General features: G+C 37.2%; 1 protein-coding gene and 1 long non-coding RNA gene across 2 annotated transcripts in view; one reads left to right on the forward strand and one right to left on the reverse strand.

Moving 5' to 3' along the window:
• The window catches only part of LOC140519119 (uncharacterized), a 70,311-nt gene that overhangs the window by 19,429 nt on the left and 26,559 nt on the right, over nt 1–24,323 (reverse strand). The window lies entirely within an intron of this gene.
• On the forward strand, nt 11,707–12,540 carry LOC140529645 (olfactory receptor 1L4-like). The gene has a single exon (XM_072648447.1). The coding sequence runs from the start codon at nt 11,707–11,709 to the stop codon at nt 12,538–12,540; it is 834 nt and encodes a 277-aa protein (XP_072504548.1).

A 24,323-nucleotide genomic window follows, 5' to 3' on the forward strand; every position in this document is an offset into this window, starting at 1 on the left:
ATAGATAGATAGATAGATAGATAGATAGATAGATAGATAGATAGATAGATAGATATAAAGAGAACTTCCTCCTTTTCTCTTCCATACCCTTCTCCACCAGTATTTTCCCTTACTTTCTCTTTCTTTCCCTCTCCTTTCCTTTCTCCTTTATTCACCTCCCCCTTTTTCCTCTTTCCTGTCTTTCCTCTTCTTTATTTTTCTCTCCTTCCTCCCCACTCTCCTTCCCCATCCCTCTCATCTTTTCTCTCTTCCTTTAACTCCCCTCTCTACCTCCTTCTCTCTTCCTCTATATTTCCCCTTTCTTCTTTTCCTCTTTTTATCTACTTTCCTCCTCATTTTCTCTCTTTTTCTTCTGTTTTAATCTATGAAAGAGGGGTGCTTAATTAGGCAGATTCTCAAGTCTCTTCCAGTTCTAGCCTATGATCCTATAACCCACAGCTCAGACACTTTCTTACTGGCTATGTGAAGTCTGGCAAGTCACTTGAATCCTCAGTTTCTTCATTTGTAAAATAGGAATACTAGTCATTGTAATACCTGTCTCACAGAGATTATACTTTTTATACCTTTCTATAATTGTTTACTTTATTGAAAACTGAACTCATTTATCTCTCTCCCTCTTTCTCCCTTTATTTCTCACATTTCCCCTTTCTCTCTTCTTCAACTCTTTTTCTCCCTCTCCTTGTCTCTCTGCTGTCTGGCTCACCTTTCCTTCTCCTTTTCCCTCTGTCACCATTTCTGTCCCCTTTTCTCCATCTCTCTGTCTTCTATCTCCCTCTTTCTCTTTCCCCTTTCCTTCTTTCCTTCCTCTCTATGTGTCTTCCTGTCCCTCTCTCCATTTCAACTACTTTCTCCTTAATCTACTTCTCTTTTCCTCTCCCTTTCTCCTTTTCTGTCTCTACTTTGTCCATTCTCTCTTTTCCTTCCCTTTTCCTTATCCCTTTCTCACATATCCCAATTTCTCTTTACACTTTCTACCCCCCTCCTTTATATCTTCCTTTCAAATGCTCTCTTCTCTTCCCCTTCCTCTTTCTCCTCTTTCTTCTCCCCCCTTCATTTCCTTTTCCTCTCTTCCCCTTCTTTCTTCTTCCTTCCTCTCTCACTTTTCTTGTTACTGTCTCCATTTCCCTAATCTATACCCCTATGTAGGAAATGATTGTTCCTCTAACTTGTCTTCCCTAAGATAATATCACCCTATGATCTCAGGCCTCACAGAAAAATTCTGAAATCCATTTGTGAACATATGGCATCCACACCTGGACATTCAGGTGAGTGTTGAGATTTAATGTCTGGTATAGCTAGGTCATCACTTCTCCCATGCAGCTCCCATAGGGGATGTTGGAAATCTTCTTTCCATAACAATTTGATATCATTGGGTAAAATTCATCTAAGTTGGATCATAGTTGTAATGTCATACACTTACATGAAGATACTCTTGTAGATAAGGTTTTATCTTACAGTTAGGTATCATAAGACAAAGAGTGCTAGATTTGGAGTCATTAAGACCTGAATTTGATTCCTGCTTCAGAAACGTATTTGCCATGTAATCCTGGGAAAATCACTTAACTTCTTCCACCTTCAGTTTCCTCAACTATAAAGTGTGGATAGTATTAGTATATATATATGCTTTGACTAACATTTGCAAACCTTAAAGTACTAACATTAATTATTCTTACTATTATCTCCTCAAATATACATGAGGGTAGATTTCAGAGAATCATAAAATCTCAAAGTCAGAAGGAACCTCAGAGTTCACCTAATAGTCTAACCCCTACCTAAAGCAAAAATCTGTTCTACAGTATCCCTGACAAGTAAGGGTTGGTCATTCAGTCTCTGACCAAAAATCTCCATCGGCAGGGAGCTTACTATTTCCTGAAGCACTTCATTCCATTGTTGCACTGATATGATTTCTTTTCCAAAGTAAAAATTCACCTTTTCTAGGTACTAAAAGAATAGATTTTTTAAAAAAAGATTTCTAAGCCACTGGCAATGATCTTTGAAAAAAACATGAAAAATGGAATAGGACTTTAGGACTAGAGAGGAATATAAAAAAATGTATTGATTTTCAAAAAAGTAAAGAATGGAGAGTCTAGAAGCAATAGATCAGTATGTTTAGAAAAAGACCTATAATGTAATATGAAAAGAATGGTCGATGAATGTCTATAAAAAGAAGCAGTGATTATTACTAAGAGCCATCATGTCTTCATCAAGAGCAGGTTATGACAGAATGACTTCATTTCCTTTTTTGACAGCATAACCAGGTTGATAAGAGATAGTGTGGAGGAGTACATAGAAGGTTAACCTCAGAGCTAATAAGACTTGTTTTTAAGTCTTGATTTTTATATACGTTGGCTGTGTTACAATAAACAAGTCACCTAACCTCTCAAGGTACCAGGAAATTCTCTGAGATTAGCCTATCACTTATAAACTAATTAATGATCTACATTGGTGAAGGAAGTTTCCCTGCACCAGTGAAATCATACGTCTGGACCAAAACAACAACTGACCTAATAGGTTAAGGGAATGCTACAGAGTAGACAGACTAGACTTCAATTTCAGCACAGCATTTGATTCTCTATCTATCTATCTATCTTTCTATCTATTTATCTATCTATCTATCTGTCATCTCTCTGTGTCTCTGTCTCTGTCTCTCTCTGTGTCTCTGTCTCTGTCTGTCTCTGTCTCTGTCTCTCTCTGTCTCTCTGTCTCTGTCTCTCTGTCTCTCTCTCTGTCTCTCTCTCTGTCTCTCTCTCTCTCTCTCTCTCTCTCTCTCTCTCTCTCTCTCCTCTCTCTCTCTCTCTCTCTCTCTTCTCCCTCTCTCTCTCTCCCAAGAAGCATAGCAGCCTGGATTTAGTATCCTGGTACATCAAAAGTCACTTCATCCAATTTCCTAATTTTACAAGTAAAAAACTTGGATCTAGACAGGCTAAGTGACTTGCCGGTAGTCACAGGTAAAAGTGAAAGCAGAAAAAAAAAAAGAATCAAGACTTGAGCCCAGGTTCTCTGCCTTTGAATCCTGATTTAAAATCCAAATTCTTTCATGATGCTTAGTACTACTGGAGTATTCTTCAGGTATCTATCCTTGGTCATGTACTGTTTAATATTTTTACCAATACCTTAGAAAAAGGAATAACTAACATACTTATCAAAGTTAAAAATAACATGAAGCTGGAGAGATAATTAATATATTGAATAACAGAAGTGGGATCCAAAAGGATCTTGAAAAGACTAAGTTAATATATGACATCTAAGATGATATTGAGAGAAAAATGTAAAGTCTTGTACTTGAGTTCAATAACTTACCTTCACAAGTACAATATGGTGAAGAAAAAAACAGACAACAGCTCATCCTTTTTCTAATGGGACTTTAAGGGAACTGCAAGCTCAACATGAGATAATATTTTGAAATGGAGGTTAATTGGTCCCCCTCTACTTCAATATAATGAATTCCTCTACTCCATATCCAAGTGCTCTTCTAGCCTTTACTTAGTGCTTTCCAGTGCCATGGAGTTCACTGACCCTAAGGCTGCTGATTTCATTTTTAGATTACTAGTAAGAAGGACCCACCTGATTTTGATGAATTCAAACCACCTGTTCAAACTAATGACTCAAAGAACTGGATGAGCCTTAGTCAATGATCTTTGAAAGACAGGAGAGGAAAGGAGAAGTACTACAGAAAGGCAAATAGCCTGATTTTCAAAAAAGAAAATGATAACATGATATATAGGCTAGTGAGTTTAACTTTGATTCCAATCAAATTCTAGATTGTATCTTCAGGCCACTGGTAAACATCTACAAAATGAAGTGGTAATCACAAATAGACACCATGATTTCAGTAAGGACAGGTCATACTAGACTAACTTCACCTTATTTTATAATGGTATTAAACTGGTTGATCAAGAAAATGCCATAAATATAATTTATCTGAGTTTTTAGCAAATAATTTGACAAAGTCTCTCATAGTACAGAGTGTCAAAAGTAATGAAAATAGAAAAAGAAATTATAGTTCAGGGAATGTATACAGATAGATAAATGACACATTCAAAGAAAATAAGTAGAAATTTAAATGCTAAGATTACAAGAACAATTAAAAGAAGAGGCTGAAAATGATAGAAAATTAGGCATGGAAATAAGAGACATAAAAAATTGAAAGGATTTAATGAAGACATGGTCAACATGCAGAATGCAATTTAAAAATTCAAAACTTCACAGAAGCAACAACTAGCAGATTTATGGTGGAAAACGGAATTACAAACAACAAATGCCAGCTAGATTATATAGGTTTTTAAAAATCACTGAATTATCCAAATTTCTTTAAAAAATTTAAACCACATGCTTAAATGAAAAGTAAAAAAGATTATGACACTGCAACCATAAACAATCCAGAGAACTTAGAAAATTAAAAGAATCTGAACACAATATTTCTGAAAATCAGTGACGAAATTTTCCCAAATTGGTGAAAACAACCATCAAAATGAATAAGGGCCCAAAATTTAGTATGCATAAACATTAGATAGTTGAATTCCCTCAGCTAAAAAGATGACAAAATACTACTAGTATGAAAAGCCAATAAATAACTCATTTCCCAAGCAAATACAATTAAAATTAGTGTACTTTTTAAGGAGAAAGTACAAAAGTAACCAAAATATAACATTTACAAAATTAAGGATCATGGGCCATCAACTCAGCATGTCTTATTAAAATAAGAGATGAGGATTTAAAAAGCAAACTGAACGCATACAGTTATTCACTTCAAAGAAGCCTCTGAAAAATAAATAAGCTTTCCCACCAAAATAACAATAGTTTTACAAACAAGATAAAACAGTTGCTGTCATAATGTGAGAACTCTCAGCAATTTGTAATGGCTAAATCTTTAATGATTTCAGAAGGGCATAGGAGAGAGACAAAACGGGGAGAAGAGGGATAAAAGGAAAACACAAAATAAAGCTCCCGATAAAAGGGAACTCCAAGTTAAGATGTAGCACCCAGAATTGAAGACACTACTCCAGATGTGATCTGACAACAGCAGTGTATTATGGAAATATCACCTCCTTAATCCTAGATAGAGTACATTCCATAACATACCATAAATTCATATTAGCTTTTTTGGGTACTTTATCACACCATTGACTTATTGAACTTGCAGCTCATCAAGATTCTGACTTTTTTCATATTTGTTCCTATTGAATTTCATCTTATTAGATTCAGTCCAATATTCTAGCTTATTGATGTTCAAAAATTCCTACTCTGTCACCCAGTGGCTTAGCTATCTATCCCTCCAAGCTGTGTGCCAAAGTATATTTGATAAGCATGTCATCTCTTCTTTTTTCCAAGTCATTGATAAAAATGTGAAATGATCCAGAGTCATTCAAAGATCCCTGAGAGAGGAACTCCAATGGAGAATATATTTCAAGTCAACATAAAACTGTTAATAACAAACCTTGGGTCCACCATTCTACAAGTCCTAGATCCAACTGCCTGTATTATTGTCAAGCCCAAAGATGTCAAATTTGCTGCCAGCAGAAGTTGCCAAACCAGAGTGAAGTGCAATTGGGAAACAAAGATAATGTTAATTTGTAGTTTTCTAAGTTGATATGAAGCCCAGAGGGATCTGTTTCAATTTGTCTGACACTACTGGTGCAGTTTACCTATTTCCATCTTGTCCACAAGAAAAACATGAAAAATTGTTCCAAATGCTTGCAAAAATCTAGGTAGAAGACATCTAGATATCTAAAGCATGCTCCGAATCTAATAGAGGAGGAAATTAAAGGAAAGTAAGTTAAATTAGCCAAAACCTTTTTTTTTTAATCCTGCACATAGAAAGTGCTAAATAAATATTTACTGAATTAAAACTGAATTCAGCTGAAACCATTCTGGATCTTTGTGATCATCTTTCTAGATGTTCACTAACCATATCGTTTAGAGTATGTTCTGGTATTTTATCCATGTCCAGCTCACTGGTCCCAGTTTACAGATACTACTCTCTTTCATTTTGTGTTTTGAAAATCAAAACAACATTTGATTCTCCAGTTCTGCAGTACCTCTCCCATCCTTCAGGATGTTTACAAGATCACTGAAAGTGGTTCAGTAATCACTTCAGCTACTTATTGTAGTACTGTGGAATGTAATTCATTGGGCTTGGTGTATGAGTTGGAGTCACTGATCTAGAGCTAGTCCAAATCTCTTCATTTTGCGCAGAAGGACTTTGCAATCCAAAGAAGTGACTTGCTCAAATTCATACAAGTGATAAGCACTAGAGGTAAGATTTTAATCCAATTCCTCTGACTCTAGAATTAGCGCATTTCCTCTTGTACCATGATGCTTCCATTATCCTCTAATTCTCTTTTGGCAAGGAATAGAAAGCCTAAGTAATTGTTGAGCATCTTTGCCTTCTCTCTGTATAACTGTTCCATTTGCCTCACGTTGCTACCCTGGTCTCTTGTGATATCCCTCCTTCCCACTTCTCCCAAAGTTTTTAATAACCATGTTTTTGTTGTCTTTAGATCTCTTGTTTCGGTTCATGCTAGGCTACAATAGTTCTCAAAATATTCTCATGACCATACCAACCTCTTGTATTCATTCTCCACATTTATTCTTGTTTTCACCTTCCATTTTTTTAATCTAATTTTATTGATGATTCACCTTAGTGTCTTTAGGCAACTTACCATTTCTTTCACAGTGGAATTGTGGGGTTTTTTTTGTTTCTTCTAGAAGCACTCCAGCCTATTTATATTCTTGAAGCAGCTAGAGCACTGGAACTAAAGTGTGAAAGACCTGAACTCAAATTCAGCCTCAGATACTTACTATATATGTGACTCTGGGAAAGTCGCTTAAGCTCTGTCTGGCCCAATTTTCTTATCTGTAAAATTGGAATAATAAGAGTACCTACCTTCCAGAGTTGTTGTGAGGACAAAATGATATATATTTTAAGTGCTTTTCAAACTTTAAGGAGCTACATAAAGGTTAGTTATTATGATTTCAAAAATATGGTGTCCAGAACTAAACAGAGTAGTCCAGATAAAGTTTGACCAGGACAAAAAACAGTCAGATTTATGCACACACACACACACACACACACACACACACACACACACATACACACACACACAGCCCTTACTCTGAATACCTTATAAATGCAGATTTTTTGACTGTCATCTCATTCCACTGATACTGTGCTTTCAGTCGTCTAAAAATCCCAGATCTTTTTCATAAGAACTAGTGACATCTCCTGAATCCCATATTTGTTGTTATTCAGTCCTTTCAATTGTGTCAAATTCTTCCTGATCCCATTTGGGTTTTTCTTGGCAAAAACACTGTGATAGTCTACCATTTCCTTCTCTACCTCATTTTACAGATGAGGAAACAGAGGCAAACAAAGTTAAGTGACTTTCCCAGGGTCACACAGCTAAAAATTTGAGGCAAGATTTCAACTCACAAAAATGAGTCTTCTTGATTTCAGGCCTGGTACTCTATCCACTGTGCCACCTAGCTGCCCCCAATTCACTATTTTATAGTCATTTTTAACCCAATGACAGAACTTTAAATTGTCCCTATTTATTTCATCTTATTTGATTCTTCCTTCTCAAAAAAAAAAATTGGGGGTAGGGATTTTGTTAGCTCCTTGAGATTTGTGTTGAGAACTTGGCAAATTTGCCTTCCATGGCTTCACTGATAAAAATGTTGCTGAGTACCCTTCATGACCACTATTTGAATGCATTCAACCAGTTTCAAATCTACTTAATTACACTATCATCTAGACCCCATTTCAATAATTTGTTGATAAAAAGGGGAAAAGTGAGAACATTTGGCAAATACTTTGCTAAAATCTTAGCATATTGTATCTACAATATTCTCCTCTCTATTTAGCCTATAAAAAAGGAAATAATATTATTCTACTATGAACTAGTTTTGATGAAGCTGTGCTCACTCTGAGTGATCAGAGCTTTTCCTACCTAAATTCTCATAGACTCTGTCTTTAATAAGTTCTACAATTTTTCCCAGGATGCAAGTAAATCCTGTTTACCTATGAAACCCTTGGCCTTTGTTGAGAATCAAGATTTTTAACCAATTCTGCAGCACCCCTCCTTTGTTTTTTAAAAAGTCATCAACAGTGATTCATGAATCTTACCTACCTGTTCTTTCTAGACCCTCGTATGTACCTGATACTAGACTGAAGAGAGACTTAAACTCACTGAAGGCAGCTAAGCCCCCTTTTGCCATCACCTTATTCATTTTTGTTTTCCACTCCCTACTAATCATTTCTTTTATACGTATAAATCTAAATATTCTCTCCTTGTTAGAGGAAATTGAAATGAGAATTCATACCATTCAACCTTTTAATCATCATCCATTGTCATCATCCCATTCATCTCAGAGAACACTCATATTCCTTCTTTCATACTCCTCTTATTCCCAAAATAGCTTTTTAAAGTCCTTTATATTATACTTAGCATTCATCATCAGTTTAGTCTGGGCTTTAGCACACCTGCAATTATTCTAGAAGTGTGCTTTTGTATTAATCCTTGGTCTTTTACCATTTCTGTCTTCTATAAAATAGGGACACAGATAGGGACTAGTTTTATTGTTTCACTGATACTAGGAACTCTATCCCTCTCTCAATTTAGGTCTGCAACTTAGAGACAGGATGTTGTCTAGATCAGAGGCAGCAAACAGGTATACCCTGGGCTGCAATTATTGCCCTCAATCTGGAGTGCAGGCTGAATACAATCAAAATGAAATTGGAAAATATTTAACAAAATAAGGAAAAAGACAATAGAACATAGACAGATGTTGACAGTTGATAGATGACTTTCTAGGCCATACAAGGCCCCAGAGGATCCTTCTGTGCAGTTTAATGGCCCCCTTTTATTTGAGAATGGCACTGCTGGACTAGAGCATTGGAAAGGTAAGGGACCCACCCAAGGTCATATACCCAGTATGTGTCAAAGGTGGGGCTTAAATCCAGGTCTTCCTAATTCTAAGGCCAGTTATTTCCTGTACAAGCACATTGGTCCCTTGATCATCACTCTCTTTATCAGAATCAAGTTTTACTTTTGATTTTAGAATTTCATTTTCACAAGTTTTCATTCCCTCTTGGGCTAAATTTTCCTTTAAAAATATTAGATAATTGAATCCTACCTATCTATCCTTTCTCTAAAATTTGTGAACTCACCGAACCCTTTGCTAAAATCCCAAAAGTGCACGACACTTCCTTCCTTCTGGACAAAGACTTCCATTAATATGGTTCCCATAGCAACCTATTTAATTACAGGTATGGACCAAAATTTTTGAAGATTACATTAACTTTGGGATTGTCACATCACACAATGTTGACTCATGTTGACCTTCATCAAAAAGCCCGAGCCTTTTTCACATGAATAGTTACCCAAACACAATACCCCTAACCCATATGTGTGGAGTTGATTTTTTTAATGTAGTGAAGGACTTGTTTGTATCTGACCTTTTATCATATTAGATTTGGGCCTATTTTTTCCTGACTCAGACTCTTTGAGGATTCAAGTTCTGTTGCTTTCCAATGGGTTGACTAACTTTCCAAATATTACTATTCACAACGTGATAAGCAAACTATCTGTGCCTTTGTTAAAGTCAATGATAAAAAATGTGGAAGAGAACTTCATCAAGAAAATATCCCTGGACTCAGTAAGTCGCTCCAGATTAAAACTGATCCTTTAGTAATCATCCTTGGGGTCTGATTATCTGACTAATTTTGAATGCTCCTACCATAGAGCCCAGTTCTCTTTATCTTTCCACAAAGATATCACCAGAGGCATTGTCAAATGTTTGGCCAAAATCTAAATATACCAAATCTAGTAAATATAAGCATACTAGAGGCCAGCAGGAGGTAAACTGGATAAAATGCTCAACTTGGACTTAGGAAAACCTTACTTCAAATCTCTCCTCAGCCACTTCCTAGCTGTGCAACCTTGAGCAAGTCACTCAACCCTTAATCATTGTTTCTCATCTGTAAAATAAGGGTAATAAATAGCACCTGCCTCACTGGACTGTTGCAAAGATCAAACGAGAGAACATGTGTAAAGTACTTTGCATTTTAAAAAAGCTAGTTATTATTTTTACTATTTCTGACAAAATTCTCTCCTCTATCACTTTAATGACTGTCAAGAGAAGAGAATTAATCTAACCTATCTATTCTTAAAGAAACCCACAGAGGTTCTTTTCAGTGATCATCTCTTCCCTTTCTAACTGTTTACAAACCAATTCTTTAATAAGACATTTTAAAAACTTTACCAAGAATCAAAACCAAGAGTGTTCAAACCCCTCATGTTATAAATAAATTTTGATGCTCATCAAGCTCTGACATTCTATCTTCTAGCACTCATGTTCTGAGTTCCCTTCCAACTTTAATGTTTTATTTTATACTATCTCTTCCAGCTCTAACCTTCTTTTTCCTAAGGTCTCTTCCATCTCTGGCATTCTATGTTTGAAAATTTTTTCAGGGCTAACATTCCATGAATCTTCTATTTCTCTGTTCCTCAGAATCCAATGTTTCAGAAGCCAGACTGTAACACTAGTGAATTTCATTTGTCACTGGTTTATCAGGTTTCTATGTCACAGTATAGCTTTGTCCAGCAGGCCTGAGGTAACCAATTGTTTTTCAGATTTTTTGGAGTTGGGTGTAATTTCATAGCATGTCCTCCACAAACCAGACTACTTCTGTGTCTGCCATCAGTTGCTTGAAATTCCATCATTATGGCTGCATTCTTTTGGACTTTAAAACTTTGATATTATGAGAATTCTGTAACACTGCCTTTATTAACTACTAAGTAGCTGTGTAACATTGGGTAAGTCACTTAACCCTCCTAGAGCCTCAGTTTCTTCTTCTGTAAAATGAGGTAACTAGACAAGATGAGCTCTCATGTGCCTTCCAGCTCTAACAATCTATCAGCGTTCAAAAGACTTTACTTACTTTGTCATATGATGCTCAAAACAACACTCTAAAATGGCAACACCATTACTTTATAGACAGAACCTGGGCTCAGAGATATTAAGTGACTTTCCCAACATCACACAGCTAATACATAGCAAGAAACCTGGAGTCCCAACTCTTAGTCCAGTGCTTTCTCTATCCTACCAACTCACCTGTTAAAATGCAAAGGCTCTCTCTTGTCATTACCTGTTTATACGGAATGGAATGAATTATTTAAAAAGGACGTCTTGGAGTCGGAAGACCTGGATTTGAGTTTTGGTCCCTCCTATTACTAGATTTGTGACCTTGAACAAATAACTCTCTATCTGATCTTAATTCTCTAATATGTAAAGTGGAGAGAATTCTATTTGTGTTACCTGACAGAGCTATTTTGAAAAAAGTGCTGTGTAAACCTTCAAATATAGGGTGCCCCAAGAGTCTTACTACAGTTTAAATTCTAATAAGATTTTATTAAGTTTGGTACATTTAAATAAGGTTAAACTTATCAAAACTTAATATGAACTAAAACTTTTGAGTCACCTTATACTATAGAAATGGGAGCTATCCTTAGATCATTCTTCTTTTTTTTGAAATAATAAACCAACTCTTACCAATATATTAATCCTTCTCTGAAAATTCCAGATAACCTGGAGGGAAAGAATGACAATAGCAGCTGGGGAAGCAGCAGTAACTCTGGATTTATTCTCTCGGGACTATCCTCAAACCCTCAGTTACAGAAGCCACTCTTTATCATATTCCTCACCATGTACCTAGTCACCCTCCTTGGAAATTTGCTTATCATTCTGGTCATCCGCTCAGATTCAAGGCTTCACACCCCAATGTATTTCTTCCTAAGCATCTTGTCCTTCACTGATATCTGCTTCATCTCTGACATTGTTCCCAAGATGTTGGTGAATTTCCTGTCAGAGACAAAGTCCATCTCCTACATAGGCTGTCTAGTGCAGATGTACTTCTTCATGGCATTTGCAAACACAGATAGCTATCTTCTAGCCTCCATGGCCATTGACCGCTTGGTAGCCATCTGCAATCCCTTACACTACGCCATGGTCATGAGTCACAGGCGTTGTGTCATTTTGGCAGTAGCTTCCTCTGTGATCTCACATCTCCATGCTCTGCTACGTGTACTGCTCATGTCCCGTCTGTCTTTCTGTGCTTCCCATGTCATCAAACATTTCTTCTGTGACACCCAGCCAGTGCTGAAGCTTTCTTGTTCTGACACCTCTTCTAGTCAGGTTGTGGTCATGACAGAGACACTAGCTGTCATTGTGACCCCCTTCTTATGCATAATCTTCTCCTATCTGCGGATCATTGTTGCCATCCTCAAAGTCCCCTCAGCATCAGGAAAATGGAAGACTTTCTCCACTTGTGGCTCCCACCTCACCATTGTGGTACTCTTTTATGGAAGTACTATCTATGTCTATTTCCGGCCCCTGTCCAGCTACTCTGTGGTCAAAGATCGAGTGGCCACAGTCATGTACACAGTGGTCACCCCTATGTTGAACCCCTTTATATATAGTCTTAGGAACAAGGACATGAAACAGGGACTGGTAAAATTGAGGGATAGAGTCAAGTTTTAGAAATCATAGACTCATGGTACCACAGACTCACAGAGTACTAGAAGCAGACGATCCTGTAGAACATAAGAATGTTAGAGTGAGAAGGAAACTGAAAACAGAAAATATTATAACATGGAACACAGTGTGAAAACTGAAAGTGTCCTTAGAGATTATTTAAGTCCAATTGTCTCATTTTTATGGATGAGGGAGTTGAAGCCCAGAAGGAAAGGGTGATTTTTCAGAATTATTGTTTTATGGTAGAAAAAGCAGAAGTACACTGAGGAGAGTTAAGAGTAAGAATTCTGTAAATTTGAGGAAAGTCTGTGTGGTGGATAGATACCAAACACAAATTGCCAAATTCACAAATGTGCCGAAGTTCAGCTCTAGGGGCACTTGGTTCTGGCAAGGCACTCAGCTATGAAAAACTATAACAAAATTTAGGGTAACTAGGACTTTGTTCCATGGCACCAAAATTTAAATAGTTTTGATAGCATTCAGCCTCCATCACCTAGTTAGAAAGAATAATTAGTTAAAATAGGAAGCTGCAAAATAATACTCTTCTCTTCCCCAGCCCTTGTGAACACTGGCCTGGTCCCATCCTGATCCCTTCATTAATCCCCATGGGCCTATGTCCTAGGGTCCCTTCATTGACAGAGACTTAGTTCTAAGGTTTCTACTTAAGACCTCTTCTTTAAAAGTTGATTTTAGGATATCCTTCATGCTCATGGAGGAAGCATGACAGTGAGTAGAGAGCTGTCCTCTAAAATAGGAAAATCTTATTAAAGAATGGTTTCTAGCACATACTGGATGTGTGACCCCTGGGCAGATCATTTACTCCCTCAGTTCTCTAAGCAATTCTTTAAGACTATAAATTGCAGAGAAAGAGTTGACCCACATTGATAGAGGGAGTTTCCTCACCTGGTAGTATCCAATACAAATGAAATCACAGATCTAGCTCTTACCCCTTTCCCTTTATGCTGCTTTCTCTGCCTGCATCTTGTTGCACTCACTCTGGGCTTCAGAATTATCCATTTTGGCTCTAGAGCTAAGTGTTCCCTGTCAGGATGATGATCCTCTCTTTCCCTTAAGGTACTCTATGAGGAGAAAGGGGTGTATGATGATCTAGGGAAAATCCTCCATCTGCTGCGAAGATGATTTTCTGACTCAAAGAAATCAAAGCTGCACCTGGCAGCACTCCAAACCTCTCAAGAGACAGAGCCCCTTTTAGGATGGGGCAATGGCAAGAAGAGAAGACCTTACAAAAGATGGCAGAATTTTCTCATTAAATAGGTACTCTTTTTCAGGAAACTCTGTTAACAGAACTTGCCCCCCTCAAAGAACTTACAGTTGTGGTTATTGATCCCACTTGTGTGGCCACAAGTCCCAAATGATCAGACTTGTTATTTGTTCCTCATTTGCTCACTCATACACAAAGGAGATGTGTGTTTGTCCTTTATTGCTGAAGAAGACCATGCCATCAGAGAAATAATGACATGACTTGCACTTGACTTTGTTTTGAGTGAGGGAGGGCTGTGAAGGTAACCAACCTCACTTTTTCTCCAGAGTCATCTGAATCCAGTGACCAGATATTGATCATGATGACTGGAGATGACCCAGAATGAGGCAATTGGGGTTAAGTGACTTGCCCAAGGTCATACAGCTAGTGAGTGTCAAGTGTCTGAGGAGAGATTTGAACTCAGGTCCTCCTGACTCTTGCACTGGAGCTCTATTCACTGCACCACCTAGCTGCCCCTCCCTGGCAAATGTACCATTTATTTGGTAGCTCTCAAAGTAGGTTACCATTGAGTCAGCACAATGACCAACCAGCATTCCAGAAGACTGATCATAAAGCATTCTCTTAACAAAGAGAAAATAGATGGAGTACAGAATAAGACATTTATTTTTGGACCTGACCAATTTAGGAATTTGTTTTGCTTGATTATGCATATCTGTTACAAAGATTTTGTCTTCTTTTAATTAATGGGAGCATAGGAGGGAAATAAATCCTTGCTACTAGAAGAAAAAAATTTGAACTTACCATTTGGGGGGCAGTCTAAATTATAGAGTTTTGGTACCAGTTTCAGGGAGACCACATAGATATGAACATATTTCAAAAGAAGAATTATAAATTATCAACAACATAGGGAAAATTTCTTAATCACTAATGGGAAGGTAAATGCAAATGAAAACAGCTCTGGTTTCACCATATATCGATTAAATAGGCAGAGGTCATAAAAGATGGAACTAATCAATGTTGAAGAGCCTATCCTATGAGTACATCTATGAATTGATTCAATCTTCCTGGAGAATAATTTGGAACTGTGGGAGGAAGTGTCTAAAATGCTCATATTCTTTAATGCAGCTATGCTGGTCTTATACCTCGAGGAGGTCAATTGACTTTCAGATACTAAGGTATTTAAGCAACAACTTAAGGGTACAAAAAATGGAAAATCAAGTCCATTGGTGAATGGCTAAAAACCTGGGGAATATGTATAATATAGAATATAATTATGCATTAATAAATAATGAATATGTAAAATTTGAAACTCATAGATTTAGAACTTGATAGAATTTGCAGGTTAACTAGTTCAACCCCTTAATTTTACACAGGAGGAAAGTGAAGCCCAGAGAGGTGAGACCAAGTCTTACACTCCCCTCCATGAATTTTTCAGTCTAGTGATAGTGGCCTCCATGATATTTCTCCAACAAGACAGTCCATCTCCCAACTCCAAGCATTTTCACAAACTATCCTCCATGTTTAGAATTCTCTCCTTCCTGTTCTCCACCTCCTGGCTTCCCTGGCTATCTCCAAGTCACAGCTAAAATCCAACCTTTTGCCAGAAGCCATATTTAATAGCTCTTAATTCAAGCCATTGTCTTCTATTGGTTATCTATTCATTATTTCCACTACATCCTGTATTTGTGCCAATTTGTACATAGTTGGTAAGTGTCTCCTCCATCAGACTACACACTCATTCAGTGCAGGGATTGTCTTTTGCCTCTCTTTGTATCTCCAGTGCTTACTACAGTGCCACTCACATAGTAGGTACTTCATAAATTGACTGATTGACTGACTGACTAAATGACTTACCTAAGAAGACTCAGATAGTAAGTAGCCGAAGTGGGAATCAACCCCAGTTTCTTCTGCATACAGAGGCAGTGTTCTTACCTCTGTACGACTCTGAAGACTTGTATAAACTGATACAAAATGGAGTAACTAGAACCAGGTACAGAACAATATGTCATGACTAATAAATGACAAGAATTATGAATCTCAGCTCAAGTAATAGTAATGACCAACATTGATCCTAGGTTATAGATCATTAAACACATCTCCCTCCTCTTTATAGAGAGGAGGACTGTGGGAGGATGAGAGCATTGTAGCTGTGGAATGTTTCATATGTTGTCAAATATGTTAACTATTCTAGTTGACTTTACTGAAATGTTTTTCTGTTGGGGAGAGGGGTCAATGGGAAATCACATATCCACAAAAGAATGTAAGGGAAAATCAACATGCATAAATAAAATATTTTTGACATATACACATATATGTATATGTATGATGTATACATATCCACATATGATAAAAACTATGTCAATATACAAAGAACTCATCAATTTCATTTTAATATATGTAAAAGTTGAAGTCAGGAAATAACTATAAAGGGTAAAAACAAAACTAACACATGGTCTTGGAAGAATAGTGTCAGAAGAGCTAATGTCACTGGCAAGAAAAGTGAAAGATAGCAAAAAAAAAAAAGGAGGGGGAGGGGTTTGACCAATATTGAAGGAAAAGAGACCAATTAAAGAATTGATGGACAGCTGCTCAAGATGAATGAAATAATTATAATAAATAGCAGAATGAAGGCAAAACTGCTTAATTTTTATTTGACTTCTGTTTTCTCTACTACAGAAAATTATTTTTAGACTAGAAAAAAAGCGGCTAAGAAGAAGTTGACACCCAAGAAAAGTAAGTAGGAAAGTAAAAAGAGAATGACCATAATGAATTCATTTCATCAGAAGCAAAGGAATTACATTCCAGATTATTGAAAGAATTGAAAGTTATGGTTACTGAACCATAGCCAATGAGATTTACAAAATTATAAAGAATGGAAAGGAGCAACACAGAAAGAAAGTAGGGTAAATTCTGAATTTTCAATAGAGAGAAGACAATGGAATCTACAATTTATAAGTCACTGAAATAGACTTCAATTTCTAGCAAAATTCAAGAACACATTATGAAAAAAATCACTAATGGACAGACATTAACCAAAGGAATCAGTGAGGACCAGTCGTCTTCATGAGCAAAAATGAAAAAATGTCTGGATTTGGAGTCTGAGGAAGTTGTCAATCCAGTTCTGCTGCTTGCTACCTGTGTAACTCAGGGCAAATCACTTAATATCCCTTCCTCATCTACCTCATCTATAAAATATTAGACTAGGTCAAATAGGGTTAGATTAGATGACATTCAAGGTCCTTTCCAGCTCAACATCTATGATCCTTTGGTCAAGGATAGAGCAAGACAGATTAATCTCATTTCCTTTCTTGACAAGGTTATTTATATCAGATGAATGTCTTAGAAAAAATTTATCTGGATTTCAGCAAAACATTTGATAAAGTCACTGTGCTAATCTTGTAGAAAACATGGAAAGACATGTGCTATACATTACAATGGTTAGATGAACTCAAAGTAGCTGAGTTGTCAGACACAAACAGTAGTCATTAATGTTTTTATGTCAATTTGGAAGGAGGTATGTGCCTCCTAGATCTGTGCTTGGCCCTTTTCTATTTAAAATTTTCATCAAAGACATAGACAACAAATTAATTTCATCTTAGGCTGCATGAAGAGATATAAATGTCCAAGAAAAAAGGAGATTGTATTTCTGAATCTTCCCAATGTCAGACTACATCAGACAAATTCTAAGTTCTTGATGCTGTATCTTAGCAATGATACTGATCAACTGAAGAGCATTCAACAGAGGCTTAACCTGAATAGTGAAGGGCCTGAAGATCATATCCTATAAGGATCAATTGAAAGAACTGATGAGAGAAGATGGATGAAAGCCATCATAATTGTTTTCAAGTATCTGATGAGTTGTCAGATGGAAAAGAGATTAAACTTGTTTTGCTTATCCCAAGTAGACAGGACTAGGAATAATCAGTAAAAGTTTGAAAGAAGATTTAGGTTTGATATGAGGAAAAATTTCCTAATAATTATTCATAATAATCAAAAAAGTAGAATGGGCTATGTGTAGATGCAGTAGGTTCCCCTTTTATATAGGTCTTCAAGTAAAGGTTGAATGACCACTTGTTGAGGATATCTCAATAATAATATTAGCTAGCATTTAGTGAATGCTTTTAAGATTTACAAGATGCCTTACAAATATTATCTCATTTGACCCTCATAGCAGCCCTGTATAGTACGCGCTATTATTACCCCCCATTTTACATATGGAGAAACCAAAGCTAAAAGGGTAAATGGTTTGCCTAGGGTAACAGTAAACATCAGAGGTATAATTTGAACTCAGGTCTTCCTGACTCCAGGCCTAACATTCTGTCCACTATTTGTTCAGCCGTTGAAATTTGGGTTGGATTAGATGACCTCTGAACTCTCTTCCAATTCTGACATTCCATGGATTCTCTGAAACATATCACTTCACATGTTTTATCCTATATAAAATGAGGGTATTGGGCTAGATGTAATTTAAGATATCTGCCTACTCTAGAACAAGTGAACCTGTCCTATGCACCATCACTGTAACCACAGCTAAGGATCAGCCATCATTCTCATCCAGGAGAAACACAGATTTTGTTAGGGGAAGGGGCTGGGGGTGGGGGTAGTATATTGCATTATTGAACTTGCTGTTAATTAACACACACCCCCTTTCAGATGAACTGTGTGAGTTGCCACAATTAGCCCTTAACTATGTGCTTATGCACATTATAACATATCACATCACACTCCATGCAAGTGATTCTGGTTGTCCCTTTATTAACTTTTACCTTTTATAGAGTTGGCAAACTGAAAGATTTACCAAGACTTGCTAGGCCAAGGAACTTCATCCAAGGCGTCTAGAGGTCAGCCCAATTCCTACTAGCCATCCACTCAAGCAGGCAACCACCACCAAATCTTCATCTGGGGCCAGAGCCCTGGGACTCACTACTCAAGGGAAATTTCCCACATCTGCCAGCTGACCCAAGCTGATGAAAATCAGTAGGTACCAATGAAGCCCTGATAAGAAAAGAAGTAGGAAGTTAGGAAAAATTTTTTTACAGCGTCTCTAATAAAGGCCTCATTTTTCAAATATATAGAGCACTGAGTCAAATTTAAAAGAATATGCTATTTCCCAAATGATAGTCAAAGGTTATAAACAAGCAGTTTTCAGAAGAAGAAAACAAAGCTATCTATAGTCATATAAAAAATATTCTAAATCACAATTGATTAGAGATATGCAAATTAAAACAACTTTGAGGTACTACCTCACACCTATCATGTTGGCTAATATAACAGAAAAGAAAAACGACAAATGTTGGAGGGGGTATGGAAAAAATGTGATACCAATGCACTGCTAGTAGAGTTGTGAACTGATCCAACCGTTCTGGAGAACAATATGGAACTATGCCAGTAGGGCTATAAAACTGTGCACACCTTTTGACCCAGCAATACCACTACTACATCTGTATCCCAAAGAGTTATTTTTAAAGGAAAATGACTTATATGTACAAAAATATTCATATCAATTCTTTTGTAGTGACAAAGAATTGGAAATAGAGAGGATGCCTATCATTTGGGGAATGGTTGAACAAGTTGTGGTATATGATTGTGATGGAATACTATTGGACTATAAAAAAATGATGAGCAGGATGATTTCAGAAAATCCTGGAAAGACTTACATGAATTAATGCAAACTGAAATTGTTGCAATATTGTACAATGATCAAATGAAAATGACTCATCTGTTCTCAGCAATACAATACTGGTCCAAGATAACTTTGAAGGACATGATGAAAAATGTAATCCATCTGCAGAGAAAGAACTGACGGAATCTGAATGCAGATTGAAGCAAACTTTTTTTTTATTTTAATATTTATTATTTTTGGTTTTTTGGTCTACATTTTCTTTTGAAACATGATTAAAATGGAAATGCTTTGCATCACTGCACATATGTAATCTGTATTAAACAGCTTTCTCAATGAGGAGGGAGGGGACACAGGGAGATGATTTGGAACTCAAAAATTTTTAAAAGCAAATGTTAGCATCTTTGTTTACATGTAATTGAGAAAATTAAAACTAAATGTAAAAATAAAGCTAAGTAGATCAACTAAACGCTGAAGGGGTTACTAGTGGAAAAAACTGAAGAAGCCCTGAACTAAAATGAATACAACCAACCAAGTGTGATCAACACTGATCATTCTAGGCACTATAAATGCCAAAGCATAAGCCAATTTCCCACTCTATGTATTAGAGACTATGTGTCCGTTTCAGAGACCTCTTTTTACATATATTCCTACCAAAGCATAGGCAGAAGTTACAGAAATATTTTCATAGAAAAAAAGCATTTTAAAGTGAAGGTCATGGGATGGCAGAACACTCTTACCTAATTATAGTCTTTTGATTAAATTAATACTTTCCTGAGAATTTTCCTTTTCCTTTTTCTTATCTCATGTGATCTCACCCAACAATGCTGAAGGTAGTCAAGGAAAGTTTTACAGTCATTTGACATATAGGAACTGAGAACAGAGAAAGGAAGTGACTTGCATGAAGTTACACTGCCACTTACTGCAAGAACAACCTAAGTCTCCCCATTTCCTATTAACATTACCCCTATTTTCCATTCTCCTCTCAGTCTCTTCCATTTACTCTGTATATAAACAACTATTTACATGCTATCTCTCTCATTAGAATATTAACTCCTTGAGGAGAGAGATCTGATTTTTTGTCTTTGAATCTCCAGAGCTTAGCACAGATCTGAGCACATAGTAAGTACTTCTGATAAATGCTTGTTGACTTGACAACTTCTTTCTACCTTCCTACATGCCTAGGGAGAATACCCAGGTTCCAGCAACCTTCCTTATCACGGGACAAGTAAAAATGAAAATAGCATAACAAGAGAATAAGGATGAGGCCCCAAGGGGTACTTTGATTTTAGATTCCCAAACACAGATTTCATGGGGTTCACTGGGGGAGACTTGTGCTTTCCTCCCTAGCTAGACCTTCTAATGAGGCCCCAGAGAAGGAAGAGGTGGGTGTGAGAGATGGGACTGTTTGCCTCTTCAGACTCGGTCATCTGTACCATGATGTTTCACCCTGTACCACTTTCTGTCTAGCATAATATGATCCTTCAGAGTTTTGACTCTATTGGAAGAACTGGGGGTATATTTCCCTGTGAACCAGAAACAATTTCCCTCTTACATGACTAGGGATTTTCTGAGATAACCTCCTTTTAAAGGAAAGAAATCATTGGTTCTTCTCACCAGGTTAAGCTAACAATCTATCTCAGGTCAATCCTGAGGGAACATTACTTACTCAACTACCCTCCTCCCACTTGAGCTTCTTATCATCCTGTGAGAATGAGACTAAAAAAGGTAAGTGAAGAAGTCATGCAGTATAATGGGAAAGGCAATTCATAGGGAGTAAAGAGGTTTGTTCACTAGTCTTGGCTCTGCCAATGAACTTGCTGTGTGACCTTAGATAAATCACTTCTGAGTTCTTGCTCCTGGTAGAATGAGAGATAGGTGGCACAGTGGATAAAGTACTAGGCTTGGAGTCAGGAAGATCTCAGTTCAAATCTGGCCTCAGGTACTTCTGAGCTGGAGGGCCCTGAGTAAGTTCTTTATCTTCTTTCAGCATCCATTAACCCATCTGCAGGAAGGAAGTGGACTTCATAGTTGCTAAGGCACATTCAAGATTTAATTATAAGCTTCTATGATCTCTCTACTCAATGTTCTCTTCTATAAAATGGCAAAAAGGGTAGACTAGATGATTTTTAAAGTCCTTTAAGTTTTAAATTTCTATTTTCTATATTCTAACATTCTGTATTCTACAGTTCTTTCCAGTACTAACATCGTGCTCTCAGAGTCTTCCAGCTTTCAGTCTATATTTCTCAGTTTCTTTATATCTGCCAATCTATCTCCTGACTATGGGCATTTTCATTCAAAGTCCTGCCGTGTCCATCACTCTTTTTCTGCTCCTGACTTCCCTGGCTTCCTCTAAATCTTAGTTAAAGTCTCATCTTTATAAGAAGCCTTTCCTGGGCCACCTTAACTGCTAGTGTCCTCTCTCTGTTACTATTTCCAGTTTAATCCATCTGTAGCTTGTATGTACATAATTGTTTGCATTTGTCTCCTCTGTTGGAATGTGAATTACTTGAGAGCAGGGACTGTTTTGTTTTTTGTTTTTTCCTTCCTTCATATCCCCAATTCTTAGTGTTTGGCATTTCATAGGCATTTAATAAATGCCTACTGACTTGACTTGACTTAGACTCCAGGAAAGGACTCTGTAGGTTACTACCCAGTAACCCAGTAAGTGATTATGATTCCAGCCTTTACCTTCTTATATCCCCTCACTCACCTCACCCTTCCTTTCTATGTACTTCACTACACCCTGTTCTCTTTTCCCTCCCTCCTTCCTCAGTCTCCAGACATGATCGGTAGTTAGTGAGAACACTGAAGATCTAGAGTTCCATCCCAGCATGTAGAGAGGCTAGCTGTTTAGAGATTAATGCTCTTTTGGCAATGACCATGCCTCTGGACATTCCCTCTTCACCCCAAACTTATGGGAAAGATGGTATAATGAGAAGAAACCAGAGCCCTAAACTAGGAATCACAAAATCCATATTTGTTTGCCAACTCTGCTGCTAAACCTACTTGGTGACCAAGAGCAAGTAGATTCCCCCTTCTGGGCCTCAATTTTCTTCTCTACAAAACAGAGGAGTAGAATAGATAACCTTAAAAGTCTTTCCAACTATGTAATTCTAGGATTCTATTGTTCTAGGACAACTGCCACTCCTGATCAGCTTTAATCCTTGACCTCCCTAATGAAGAGCCATAACAACAACAGGGAAAGATGAGATGAGAAGGTCCTTTCTTTATCCTGACTGCTCAGAAGACCTGGTTCAATCCCTTTCCACTTGTGAGTTCATGTTCTTCTCTTTTTCACATTATACAACTTCCCAAGATGCCTTCCCCAAAATAGAGACAGCTAGGTGATGTGGTTGATAGAGTGCTATGCCTAGTCAGAAAGACCTGAGTTCAAAACCAGCCTCAGACTCGTACAAGCTGTATGACCTTGGGCAAATCACTTAACCTCTGTTTCTCTCAATTTTACCCAACCGTAAGTGAAAGAATAATTGCACCCAATGTTTTTGTGACAATCAAATATGATAAAATTTGTAGTACCTGCCTGACACATAGTAGATGATACATCAGTGCCTCACCATTATGAGAGAGACATAATGTCTCACTGTCTCATTCCCTAATGCTGTATAAAGGATTTATGTCTTCCTATTAGACTGTGACTTTAGAGGGGAAAGCCCTTTTATTGTACCCTCTCTTTCCTCTCAGCTGAATCATCCAATGATAACTTCAGCTTACTATCCATCAGTAAAAATCCATTTTACTGCAGTAGAAACAACCTCAGATAAAAACATACTTCTTAACTGATTCTAAAACTCATAGCAAATGGCTTCCACCACCACTGCCACCTCCATACCCCAGATTTATGACTCACTCAGATCATATCTGATCCTAGGAGGCTACCTAAAGGATCACTTATCTTTTTCTCATGATGTTCCCTTCCAGAGTAAGCCTTTGAATATGATTTGTATTTGGCTTGTGCCATTACTTTAAAAGATCCAAAATTTCATCACTGTAGACACTTCTTCCATTCACACAGATCACAACACTCTTTACTTCCCCATTCCCTTTTCCCCCCAAACACATACTTTAGTAGATAGTCTATATGACTTGTTTTGGTCATGCTCACACAAATCTACTAGTCAGCAACTCTCTGGTGATGAATCTCTTCACCCTTATTAATAGCTAGACCAGAACTTGATTGACTAATATGTAGCCTTTTACTGAGCTCATACCAGAATTCTTTCCAATTTGGTAGGAGCTGCTACTTCATTGACATAGTCTTCAAGAACTCAAGGTCATCATCCTACTCCATGATGAGACATTGGCAGAGAACTTCAGTGGAAGACAAAATGATATACAAATCAACAAATTACAAGCATACAAGCATAATCACAGGTCCTACTTTTCACAGACCAATTCATCCTCTTTATTTTCTATTCCAGGTCTAGTTGTTGTTGTGTTTGTCCTTCATTCTCAAAGAGGACCATGATATCAAAATGATGACATGACTTGCAGTTGACTTTGATTTGAGTGCGGGAGGGCAGTGCAAGGTCACCAACCTCACTTTCTTCTGCTGAGCCATCTGGGTCCAGGGGCCTGACATTCATCAGGATGGCTAGGGAAGACCCAGGATGCAATGTGAGACCCTTGCCCTTTTTCAAGCTAAGGTCTTATCACATTCTCACTTTGAGTGAGATACACCCATTCAATGAATAGGCTTCTTTAAGTAATTACTCTAGGAATGACCCCTTTAATCAAAAAAAAAAAAAAATCAGACTGGGAAATATGCCACATAAGAATCCAGTAGGACTATAATTGCCCTAATTCCAGACAATATGTCATTGAATTCACCTCAAGAAAGATTAGCTTTCTTTACTACATTCTAGAGTTAAATTGAACTTAAAGATAATAACAATGATAATAATAATAGCTAATATTATATGGTTT

This window comes from Notamacropus eugenii, chromosome 1 (assembly GCF_028372415.1).
Source record: "Notamacropus eugenii isolate mMacEug1 chromosome 1, mMacEug1.pri_v2, whole genome shotgun sequence".
Lineage (NCBI taxonomy): Eukaryota > Metazoa > Chordata > Mammalia > Diprotodontia > Macropodidae > Notamacropus > Notamacropus eugenii.